The sequence below is a fragment of the Apaloderma vittatum genome, unplaced genomic scaffold, assembly GCF_000703405.1.
Source record: "Apaloderma vittatum isolate BGI_N311 unplaced genomic scaffold, ASM70340v1 scaffold8367, whole genome shotgun sequence".
NCBI classification, from domain to species: domain Eukaryota; kingdom Metazoa; phylum Chordata; class Aves; order Trogoniformes; family Trogonidae; genus Apaloderma; species Apaloderma vittatum.
Window position 1 is genome coordinate 23077 of NW_009726675.1, and position 13031 is coordinate 36107.

The window sequence follows — 13031 nt, forward strand, 5'->3', positions numbered from 1 at the left end:
AGGTTTTGGAAGGATGGAGAAAGAGAATATTTATGTTGTTACTCAATATTTATGTTGTTACTCAATTTATGCAAATATTGTCCTTTGTTCAAGTTATGAAGTATTGGAAATGTGTGTTGTTGATTTTTTGGTTTGTGCTTATTAATCCATTTTAGATTACCTGGTCTTTCAAGGTTCTCAGTCCCTCTTGCCCAGTTTATTCAGTTGACCTGTCCTGCTGACACCTGTTATAAATTTTACAGCACTGCCTTTACTGTACTTACTAAAATGTGATCATCTTTGGTTTGCTTCTCAAGTACTATAGTGCTTAATTAAAACTAAGTAGACAAAACATGACCATCATTTTTCAGTAATTCTGCTTCAAACAGCCAAACGTCTATATGCATACTCAGGACTGACACTTATCAACCAACAAATCCAGTGACCAGAGCATGAACGAGAACCCTATCCTTTCAGGAATTACAAATGTGTCCCCTTTTTACTGCCAAGCTACCAACTGAATCAAACAAATGTCTTAATTAAAAACACATCTGGAAAGCTTCCAGTCAAACCATAATATAAACAGTGGTATTTTAAAATCTTGGAAAAGCCCAACAGTATTTCTGTCACCCAATGCAAAGACTTATGTCAGTGCAAAGACTTACACAGATCTGGGTAGAAAGTCTTGTATTTGAATAATATCTCAGCGTTCATTATCTGAGAGCATAACAATAAATTAACATTTTAACAGTACTGAGCAGATGCTGCATGTTCAACTTTTGTTTGGTTTTAGTAACATTTTAGCACGTGTCTGGTGTTTATGCCCATAAGTAGCTCCCTCTAAGTCCCAGTAGAATATTTACAGTACAGCACCTGGTTTGCAAACTGTGCCCTTGCACCCAAATTGGCTCCCTGCAGCCTGACTGCCAGGAGGTCCTGCCTTACACGATGACCACCACCTTTGCTAAACTGCCAACCCACCCACTGCATGCCTATTAAAATCAAGTTCCTTCCCAAAGGTTTAACCATTTTTCTCTTCTGCAACTTGCTTGCAGAAAGAGATTGTAACACAGAGGCAGAAGTATACCTGTGATTCCAGTGAGATGAGAAAGGCACGCTGCTTGCAAACCCTGATCCTTGCTCCTGGAGCTTTCACTATGCAAACTAGAGGTGCAAACTCAATGTCTGCTGGGAGTGTCATATATCTGGGAAAAGATACGGTGCTGTTTGTAGAGGAAGTTCCACTGAATTCCACCCAGTTTTTAGGAAACAGAGTAAAATGTTGAGGGACATGCCACAGAACTAGCAGCTTAACAATGAACAACATGGGACTCACAAGGTACATCTGTCCTTTAGGAGACTATGGCTGTTGATACATAAAAATGAGAGAGTAAGGAATAATTAAAGAATACTTGCTGAAACTTGGCTGTAGCTAATAACAATTGATAAATATTCTCTTCAGAGAACTGTTGATTTGTCCCCTCTGTTTCACCCACTTAAAATTGGTCCACAAAGCCCATGGCAGTTTAGTCTGTGAAACTCTCTGCAAGTATGCTGGGTGTCTATGAGAAAGCGCTCCTCTTGAAACCACGCTTTTTAGAACAGTAGGAAGAACAAAGCCAGATTTTCGTATTGTATCTTCTGCAGCAATTAAATCAATGTAGCAACTTCGTGTCACCTTTGTCTTTTTTTCTACACAGATATGGTTTCCATCACAACTGAAAACATTACACAACTTTATAACATCACGGCCACCCAGAAGCTCACAGTCAGCCCCACAAATTTCCACAATAATTCAGGAGAACATCAGCTGAATCTATATGAATGTGTTAATTCAGATATATGGAAATGGCTGCAGGATTTTCAACCTGGATTCCTCTGGTTTGTATTTATTCTGGGAGCAATAGAAAATTCCTTTGTCCTCATCGTCCTGTGTTTCCACAAGAGCCGCTGCACAGTGCCCGAAATTTACCTAGCAAACATGGCACTTGCTGACCTCATGTTAGTCTGTGCTTTACCTTTCTGGGCCATTAATATTTCTAATATGTTTCATTGGCCTTTTGGCCTGTTCCTCTGTAAAGCTGTTAACATAGTGGGCAACATGAACCTTTATTCCAGCATCTATTTCCTCACACTAGTGAGCATCGACCGCTATCTGGCCTTGGTGAAAACCATGTCCCTAGGACGGATGCGACGAACCGTCTGTGCCAAATGGAATAGCTTTGTAGTCTGGACATGTGCCTTGCTCATATGTTCACCTGCAATGGTGTTCCGAAATTTACGCTATTATAAAGAATACAACATCACAGCCTGTGCTCTTGTTTACCCAGCCAGCTACTGGGAGCCTATAAACAACTGCTTGCTGAATATCGTAGGCTTTGTGATCCCACTCTGTGTAATTACCTATTGCACTATGCAAATTGTCAAAGCCTTACGAAGCAGTGAGCTACAAAAGATGAGAGTGGTCCAGACAGAGAAGAGAGCCACCGTGCTCGTCCTTGCTGTGCTCTTGCTGTTTGTTTTTTGTTGGCTTCCATTCCAGATCACCACATTCATTGACACAATCCGTTACTTCATGCCCACTTTCAAATGCCTGGAAGAAATCAATGACATAGTGACCCAATTAGCTACATACTGTGCCTTCAGCAACAGCTGTCTGAACCCAGTTCTGTATGTAATTGTTGGGAAGCACTTCCAGAAGAAGGCTGTGGAATTCTACAAGGACTTGTTTCCAAAGAGGTGCAGAAAATCACAGTCTGTGCAGATGGAAAATTCCCTGGACACTTTAAGAACTTCTATTTCGAGTGAATACCAAAGGAAAAAGTCTATTCTCCCATTACCACGATAGCACAATTTGTTCATTACAGAAAAAATGCCTTCTAACATATCAGTCTCCACCAACTCCCATCTGCTGCTGGTCCACAGAATAAATATGTGGCAGTATTCGTCATTTGTGGGAAGACAATTGTTTGATCTTAATGGAAACTCCGCATAGAGACCTGCTTCTAACGTTATTGGACATTTTTCATGACCAAACCCTATTTTGTAGCATATTTACATTTTGATGGCTAAATAATATTTGATGCATGCATCATTTGAAATGTTTGCATTTCTAAGATACACATATGTGTTTGTACAGTTCTCTGAATACAGCTCCAGTAGAGAAGTTCTTATCAGGATTGTGCAGCTACTTATGGTACCCATACAGTTTGGTAGACTAGATTTTTGATAAAAGGGGCTCGTGTTTGAGCAAGTTCTGGTAAATAAATCCTGTGGGAATATTATTCAAATAGATTCTTAAGTGTGGCCATCTCCTGGCCTTTTACGCTCTCTGTTCAATCATCCAAAACTACTTTGTTTGATTGACAAGATTGGACTTTTTGCAACTGCTCTTCACCTGCTAGTTGCAGGTTTACATCAGCTTGTCTGTTATGGAAAGTAGCTCAAAAAAAGCAAAACAGCAGTGGAAGGAAGTTTGCAGCTGGCTGCATGCAAGTTAGCTGGGTTTTCTTTGTAGTGGGAGATTACCCATGCTGCATTGGGGTAAAACCATTCTCTTTCTCCTTTTGAGTGAGCGAATGTTATTTGCGTCCATACCTATACTTCAGCTCAGAGACTTAGTTTTAAATATTCACAAAGCATAACTAGTATTTGTAATGTTATTTAATGAAAATATAACAGCTCAGCACAACTGATAAAATCTCACAGGTGGAAGAAACTGAGAATATGGGGAAGGATATCACCTGACTGCCTAAGAAATCTAACTGAAGCTAATAGGAGTCTTGAAAGTTCAGAATATTCAAGAATGGCCTTTTTCAGACTCTAATAATACCTAGGTTTTATCTGTAGAGTTAATCTGAATGATTTTACCCAAGAGAGTCTTTCCACAGTTGGACTGGATTTATGACCTAAATTGAGTTTACACAGATGAAAAACTCATAGTGTACTGAATTGTCAGTATGCACTTTTACTTCCAGGAATCTTGACCAAAAATTGAGTTGGAGATGAACTAAAATATTCTGAAACTAAAAGAGCCTTTATTCTTTTCAAAGCCCTTTAGTTTACAGCCTTAAAACCACCAAGAGAAATGGAGTTTGGTGACATCAGTAAACTTTGACTGCGACTGCTTGGTCTTTATTTATCAGAGCTTGAATTGAGCAACAAAGTTCCATTTAAGATGTGAAATTTGTATTAAATCTTCAAGTAATTAAACCCCAAAATGCTGTAGACTTGTGTGGATGTGCTAGAAAAACTGTATGATTTAGATCACTGCAGATGATCTATAGACTTTCCATAGGTTTTCCCTAATAATCCACTATAACTTTATGTCATAAATACTCCTATTGTTCAGTCTTTATATTGTCCAAGGTATCTACAACGAAACACTGCAAGCCTTTCTGTTATCACCGGTGTTATCAATATAGTCTCGTTCACAAACATGTTGCTCACACAATCGTTAAATAAAGTGAACTCCTTACAAAGGTTATCAAGGTAACAGAAGATATTTTTGAGTATTTGGTACTGAATATGAAATATAGAAATATTATTATATTGATATGACATTAATTTAAATAATGTAAATATCTAGACACAGTATTTTGCTATGTAGTAAGTGTGCACAAGAGAAAATAAACTACTTTAAGAAATGAGATTTGCTGGAATTTTATTCTCTAGCCCATTTCCTATTACCGAGGAACAACTTGTAAGAAGTGCAACTGTCAAAGGTACTTTTTTCACTTCCCTTTGTACCGAAGGAAATTGAGTTGGAACGATATAACTTTAGCTACTTCCAAACTTTGGGTCAGCTTTCTTTTCAGGGCCCATTTCTGAGCAGTGCTGAATATACTTAGTCCTCTTGGAAGTTAAAATCTGAATTAAGGCAGCTAAGGATAGTGAAATCTTCTCAGCAGTTTTTCTCTGCCCTCTGGTATCTCAATGTCCCAGGAAACAGCAGATACAACTTTTCTTTGTGTGGACCTGGGGTATGCAAGGGTTTTGCAAGATAAACCTTCTGCCTGAAGCCTTTACTCCTCTCTCAAAGCACCCAGACTTCATCAGGCCCTGCACCAGCCTCTGCAGACCGCAGAATGCACAGGGTCAGCCCGCCAACAGTTTCATTCATGGTCTTGCTCACTCTGCAGCACCATCACACACTGCACAACATTCACACGTACCATTTATGCAGGTAACAAAAAAACCTAAGAAATAAAGTGCCATTTCCAAACTCTGGCTTACCTATGGGCGGTTTACAGTCACACTCAGATACTTGGATCTATCGCATTCTTACAAAAAAAAAAAAACAAAACCGGTAAAATACAAGTTCAGAAATACAAGAAATACAGAATTCTTGAGGCCGGAAAAGACCTCTGAGATCACCAAGTCCAGCCTATAAAAAGAGGGCAGACTTTGTCCTGAGGATCTCAGAGCTGGAGATATCAAACTGTAATTACATCCCCTTTCCCTTCCTCTTTATCGTGCCTCCCCCTCGCAGCTGCTCCCATCTTCCCTTTCACCTGAGGCTGATACATCTTTTACAGAGATTTTGGCCAGGTGAGCATGTTCAGTCCCACAGAGGTGGCTGGGCACCCCTGCCTGGTGGTGCTTCTGGCCTGCAGTAGGTACAGGCAGGAATAATTCTCATCTTTTCACCGCCTGTTTTTTTCAGGTCGATCATTGGCTTCACTTGCAATGCAGAATTAATTATCTTAAAAACTGTTAGCACAAACAGCTGGTGCTTGTTGTGGATGGGACAAAGTTGCTTTTTTAAGGCAGGGTTTCTGGGGAGAAGTCAGGATCTCAGATCAGGCATCCCAAATCTCTAAGCAGTACTTTAGCCATTGAGTTATCTTTTCGCTCTGTTCTTCCATCAGCACATGGGGGGTTTCCAGCCTATATTGGCTCCTTCATACCTTGCTGTTTCAGCTTCTGTAAACTATAGTTATTAGGGCTTGATTGTTATTGCACTGTGATGCTACCAGGATCAGTTATGAGGAATAATAAATCACCGCATCACAGTTTAAGTTCTCCTTAGCAAACACTGTCTGTAAGATACGTAAAGAAATCTAATCAAGCTGAACAAAGGGTTTTGCACCACAAAGTAACATCTAAAAACATTTCTCCAGTTCTAGAATAGTTTAACAGCTGTGTCACATAACAATGTTGATTTGCAAACCATTTCAGCAAAGAAAATCAAACTATTACGTCATGACGCCCCCAAAAGATCATTTTCTCAGACCATTAAAGGCGCTGGCTATATTAAGAGGAAGATTTTAAGTGCTGAATTGTTGGACAAAGATCCAGAACTCTGGAGACCTTTAGGATTTCTGCCATTTGTCTATCATGATATAATGTGTAATAATTGAGCAAACAGTCTTACCTCTGCCTTCACCAATATATTTGTTTAATCTTTCTCATCAAAAAGGTCCACAGTATTTGTAAATTCCTATGAAGCTCTAGAGAATGTGTACTTTTTGCAGGAAAGTCAACATAGACAGTGTGGCTGAAGATCATATAAGCTAAAAACATAAACTGATGTGTTGTGAGTATCCTGAGTTAAAGGCACCAACAGAGGGATATGTTTTTATTTTGTATACGCAGCAAAAAAGCTTTTAACTGTTGAAATTTATATAGCTGTTTTTAAACTAATCCTGCACATTCTTTTAATTTGTTGTCCATTACATCTGTACAAACTGTAAATGATTACTAAATCATTATGTGCTTTCTACAAGTTGAAATGAAGACCCATGTTGCAAAGAAATAACAAATTAAATCCCTTTTTCATATAAAGTTACAGCTTCTCAGGTGGACTTAAATTGTTTAAGAGCTGGAGCTACAGCAATGCCTGTTCATTTCACTATTTCCGCCAGATACATAGAGTCCCAGTTTTGAATCTGTCTCCACTACTGAAAAAATTTCTAAAGATGACAATGAAAAACAATGGAAAATAAGAAACTAGATTTACAAAGAGGAGCTGGATTTGCAAACCAATATTTTGATCCCATTTTGAAGTGATGAGTTTCGTAAGACTAGGTTATTTACCGTATAAGCTTTAGATGCAGCTGCAGTTTTCTGTTCAGAGTCTGTGAGTAAATGCTGCTATTAATGACTCCAAGAGATTCACGTCCAAGCAAGGATAAATTCCAGACTTCTTGTTATTGCTCAAGTGTTCTTCTTTATGGAGAAAAATAACTTAAACACAGAAATGCACTAGCGTAAGCAAAGAGGAAGTATCGGAAAGTCTGTGACGAAGATCTCCTGTTGTATTACACTTACTTACCTTAATGAGTCAGTGTGGAATGTGTGGTTTCTAGATTGATCTCCTGCAGGTTATTAGGATTCCTTAGATAACATGTAATTCCAAAAATGTTGTGTTTCAGGTCTTCACCAAAATAAAGGTTTTGATCAGGTTATTAAAAAAAATCATTTTGACAGAAGTGAAACATATAGTTTCATTTGGGATGTATTTTTTACACGGTTTCATTTCTTTAATAAAATAAGTAAATGTTTAAATAGGATAATGTTTAAAAAAAGAGAAATATTTATACATTTTAAATCTTAAATTAAATGTTGGGATCTTTAGATTTTTCTCCAGTGTGATAGTGTTAAACAGAATAATTTTTCAAATTTGTCATTTTAACCAGTATTTGCATAACTCCAACTCAGTATCTTTTTAATGAATAGAAATTTGGAATAAAAGTATTTATTATGATGATAGGGAAGTTCGTAATAAGATATCACTGTTCAGCCTTGTATGGCTTTTTTCATTTTAACTCGCTTATCAAACAACAATGGACACAGTCGAATAAGAATTCAGAGAGATGGTGCATGTGTTGGGTAGGCAGCCAATGGGAAGAATGTTTTCATACAAGTAAATAACATTCTAGTCACCTGAAATTTCTCGCTGTTTTTTTTTAAAAAAAGCTGAACAACCCTGTTGTTTACATGTATATACTTTAGAGAGATTTGTATTTAGAATCTGAGATGCATCAGATCTGATTTCTTTAAAAAATATTGCTCTAATCAAAGGATAAGCAGAATGAAAAAATAGGAAAATGGTTTACAAACAATTAGTCCCAGTAAATAATCAGATAGAAAGAAGACTATTCATGGGTGCAAGCCTCAGAAAATACAGCAGCCATCAGGCAGTCACAGAGACTCCTGTCCTGGACACCTATAGTGAGTGCAAAAGATATTGTTTTTCAAAAACAATGGAGAGGCTGACATGGGATTTAGTGGGTCCATGGGATTTAGTGGGTCAGCAGCCCTTCCCATATACCTGTTCCGTTTGAAGCCCGGATCCTTGGCATAGTCCTGCCCCTAGGCTGGCGGAGGAAGGAGTTCCCACCACAACAAAAACCCACTTCAGATTTTGACTTTGTGTGCCTTAGCAGTGACAGGGCAGTTCAGAGCTGTTGATCAAATTCTTATTGTTAGGGACATAGTTAATCACACAAAGGAACTTTTAATTGCCTAGGACCTGTATGTGAGAGCTTTGTTCAGTGGTCACATGACAACAAGAGTCACACCATATGGCTTATATGAGAATAAAATATTTCACATGCTTTGAAAATTACCACAGCTGACATTTGGAGAAGGGGAAAAAAAAAAAAAAATCCTGGGGCTTTCTTCCAAAACGTAACATCATACATATCGTAAATGGCCAACAAAACACTCAGACAGCACTCAGTCACTCGGTCGTGCCTCAGGATGCATCTTTGAGTTTTCTCAGTAACCTCTGTACTGCTATTTACCGACTGTTTCTGAATTTGAAACTTCGCCTAAATTGCCAGGAAGGACAAGGAATAGGTATGTCTAACTGTTTTCAAGGTCTCACATTTATTAAAATTTGCCTACTATTTATATAAAAGAAAAATCTTTGGTGCTCTCAGTTCTGATCTGTTTGTCTCTGCTTTTTCACTGTGAAACTAACTCTGAAAGTCAGGATTAGTTCTTACGATTAAAGCCATGATTCATTCTATAAAATATCTTTACAGGTGAACTTGCTTAGCAGTTTGAAGAATTTTCTTTTTCAAAGTAATCTTTACTTTTATGATTGTTCCTAAACTTTAAGTTTTACTTATTTAGTGTTTGCAGAATACATGATCCTAAGTGAGTAATATGTATTAATAGTATCAATAATGGTGATAAATTCACTGTAAATGGAAATTAAACAGAAATTAGTTCAAAGTAGGGAAAATATATCATTATTTTCATAAATAATGACTGGAAAGTGTTAAGTACATAAGTTGAAAACTATTCATGTGGCTAATTGTCCATTAGCACTAATTATTTAAAAATACTTACAGAAGAAAACTGCCTTTGAAGGAGAAATTAAATTAAACACCTGAAAAGGAATTGCATTTTCTGTCAAGAAGACAATCAGAGCTCCAACTTTATAAAAGGATTGTGGCAGTGCTTGGAAATGGGCTAGCAGACTCTAAAGAAATTTTCCTAGTTACAAACTCTGCAGAAACTTCATGTATAATTGCTAACTGAATGAGAAATTAGATTTAGCTGTGGCTAAAATCTAAGTTTCAATGGAATATAAATGTTCCTGAAGTTTTTTAATTTAGTCCCTAATGAGTGAATTTGTGGTTCCAGCCCAGAGATCACATCCAAAGTGTGCACAGTGTCTGGCACAAACTGACAACAAGAAGTCATCTGAAAATGGGCAAGCATTTCTTTTTCCTCTGTATTTAGTAAATTTAATAATTCTGTTTACAGAAGAAAATGTTTAGCTGTTAGCTTTCTTCTACATCATTTTCAATATATAATGTTGCAGAATTTTCTTCCATCACTCTCACGCTTTACGCAGCCTCCTACTACAAAAAGATTAAATTCCTGCAATCTCACAAACAGCCTCTTTGATGCTACACAGCCACTCACTTGCTCTGTATTTCCCTTCTGCCATTTTAGATCTTCTCAAGTTTTCTTAGTTTGCAGGGGATGTCAGTGAACTAGATAGCATTCAGCCTGGTGTGAGGGAAGGTGTTCAAAGCCAGAGAGCTGTCTGTGCTAATCTGAGTTGTAGCCCAGTTCCCTGACAAGATTGCCAGCTCGAGTAGGTTTATGAACTCAGGTAAAACTTTTCTGCTCACTTAATTCTGCAATGATGAAAAGTGTTCTGTGCATCAAGTACGAAGTTATGTGATGTGGAGTATTAGTACTTAAGTAATTACTGGAGGCATCACAGAAATAAGTATTGGAAGCTGCTCAGATACAGACATCACTAAGGCTGTACATATCTGTAAAAGAGATGAACTATGGTCCTAAACTGCAAATTACTGTTCTTTTTAAATTCATTCTGGTTTATGATTGGCATGCTCCACTGGATATGAAATACTGAAATGTTAAATGTCACCACAGGGTCAGTAATGTTTTGTCTACCATAATGATTCTGAGACTGGATGCCTGTAAAAAACACCACTGTCAAGGTGATCAGACACTGGAATATGTCACTCAGAGAGGTTATGGAAGCCCCCTCCCTGGAGGTGTTGAAGGCCAGGTTGGATGGGACTTTGAACTACCTGGTTCACCCTCCTGTGGCAGGGGTGTTGGAACTAAAGGATCTTTAAGGTGCCTTCCTAACCAAACAATTCTGGGGAAAAAAAAAAAAAGAAAAAGAGATCCAGGCACTATGGTCGAGCATGACAAGACCAGGAGAAATAAAGTCACTGCAGGAGGCAGCTCTAGCAATCCAGTCTATTTTCACTGGAGGATAAAGTTTTATTCATGCTCTCATTCCTGCACAATCTTGCGCAGAGTTACCAGAGAGAAATAAATGTATTGCCAATGCTATAAAAGTCTAAATGCTTTGGAGGCCGGGGCTGCCTCTCTCCAGCTGAACTCAAATGAAATTTTTGAACTGCAGAAGAGTGCTGTGAATTTGGAGGTACAGAAGCCATCCCTCCAGACAAGATTTTGGAGGAGCCAATGTTTTACTACTACAACTACTGACATTTGAGGGCAATAAACTGTCTAATCTAATGGTAATTTTGAACCCAAAGTTAAGAATGGGAGGAACTGAGAGGGAAAAAAAGAGTGCTAAATTAAGCAAAAAAGTGGTGCACACAGAGAATAAGTAGAATTCCCAGTTCTGGGGAAATGGGCATCATGCTGCTAAACTTATACATAGCATGGAAAACAAGAGTAAGAGAAAGGGCAGGGAGAAGAGAAAGGGAAGGGTGCAAAATGGGCTTTGTGCCACCAGCATGACTCCCGCTACTCTCAAGGAGCTGGAATTCAGTTATGTCTACACTGAATTGGCACTTTCCTTCCTCTGTGCCACTTTAAACAATGGCTGTAAAGAGAGGAAATTCCATAGGATTTAGGGGAAGTTCCTTGCCAATACCGGGGACGTTTCTCAGCAAAGCCTGCACTGGTCTAGCCTGTAATAGTCAGTGAGCACTAATACAGAATCTCATGCAGTTAAATGTTTGTTACAGCTCTGGTGGGAGACAATTTTTGGCATTTTGTGCTTCTTTTCTGCAGTCACCTTCTCTCATTTCAAAGATATCTCTTGTTCACTTCAGAACTTAAAAAGAAATGACTGAAACTCCTCCACTGAATGTTGCCTCCTCAAACCAGAGTGAAAACAAGAGCAACTCAACTATATGCCCGGATTTGAATGACTGGTGGGATATTGTGTACTATTTAGTACCTAAGTATATCGATACCGTCTGCATTATCGGAATACTTGGAAACATATTTGTTCTCTTCACTTATTCACTGCACAAGGGCCCCCTGAAGATAGCTGAAATCTACCTTATGAACCTAGCTGTGGCTGATCTTGTCTTCCTCATATGCCTCCCATTCTGGACAGAGAACATCAGGAACAAATTCAACTGGCCGTTTGGCAATTTCCTTTGCCGCAGCACCAGCGCATCCATCCGCCTCAACGTCTACACCAGCATCTACTTGCTAGTGGCAGTCAGCGTGGATCGCTATTTGACTTTTGTTCACACCTTGAACCACAGAGAGATACGGAGCAAAACCATGGCCAAAGGCATCTGCTTCGTCACCTGGTTCTTTGGCATCTTCCTCAGCGTCCCAATATTTACATTTCGGACTGTGAAACACTTTCCCTTGTGGAATATTTCAGCGTGCACTTTAGATTTCCCCACACCATTGTGGATAGCAGCTGAAAGGCTGGTATTCAACACAGTGGGGTTCATGTTGCCGTCTACAGCAATCATCTTCCTTAACTTCTCTACCATTCGCTCCCTACAAAAAAAAGCAAGAGTACGAAGAGCACTCAGACCAGAAAGTCGCAAGGATCACAACAGCGCAAAGGCTACCATGCTGATCTTCACAGTGGTACTGATGTTTCTATTGTGCTGGACTCCTTACCAATTTTTTGTATTTCTTGATGTATTATACCAGGCAGAAGTGATCAAAGGTTGCTTCTGGGGGGAACTGCTCAACTTTGGTGAGCAGTTTGGTTACACCCTGGCTACCACCAACAGTTGCATTAACCCTGTGATTTATGTGTTTGTTGGGAAATACTTCAGGCAAAAGGCTTTAGAAGTTTTTTCACAGTTTATTCCCTGTGGGTTTCCTTTGAGATGGGTATCATTCAAAGAAAAGTCTTCATATTTCAATGGGCTTACAGTCAGGAGTAGTTTAACCTAATGGTTCTCAGTTCCATTTTCATTTCAAACGGCATTAAAAATGAATATGAGTTGCACTGATCTGGCATTCACAGACTAAGCTAATTATTTATTAATGTAAATCACTTGATGCTTATTTGTCCTCAGGTTTGCATTTCTTTTTATGTGTTATCCATCTAAATGCATAACATGTGATACCAGAATTTTATACCAAACGATTTAACCTGTCTTATCATCAGTGACTTGAAAGAAAATCTCTTTGACAAAATATCAAAAATCTCATTTATTTACATAAGCCATTAGCTAGCTGAAAATTCAGCCAGCTTATGTCTTATCCTCATGTAGTTATCCTCAGCACACTGTATTTTATCTTGAAGATAACTACTTTGCCACCAATAACACTGTATGTAAAATAATAACAAGTATTACAGAGTAAATATGAGT

The 13031-nt window shown here is 38.5% G+C and overlaps 1 protein-coding gene across 1 annotated transcript; it reads left to right on the top strand.

Annotated features, from left to right (window-relative positions):
- The first annotated feature begins 1681 nt into the window (after positions 1-1681).
- On the top strand, positions 1682-12609 carry LOC104276907. Its single transcript, XM_009873378.1, has 3 exons — positions 1682-2826; positions 4654-4703; positions 11522-12609. Exons 1-3 carry the CDS (start codon positions 1682-1684, stop codon positions 12607-12609), a joined length of 2283 nt encoding a protein of 760 aa, XP_009871680.1.
- The last annotated feature ends 422 nt before the right edge of the window (positions 12610-13031 follow it).

What these genes read in the sequence shown, in the direction of transcription:
- LOC104276907 (XM_009873378.1), top strand. Translation starts at nt 1,682, where the DNA reads ATGGTTTCCATCACAACTGAAAACATTACACAACTTTATAACATCACG. An exon ending in ATTCTCCCATTACCACGATA is followed by an intron (nt 2,827 to 4,653) that starts GCACAATTTGTT and finishes TTTATTCTCTAG; the next exon opens with CCCATTTCCTATTACCGAGG. An exon ending in AAGAAGTGCAACTGTCAAAG is followed by an intron (nt 4,704 to 11,521) that starts GTACTTTTTTCA and finishes GAACTTAAAAAG; the next exon opens with AAATGACTGAAACTCCTCCA.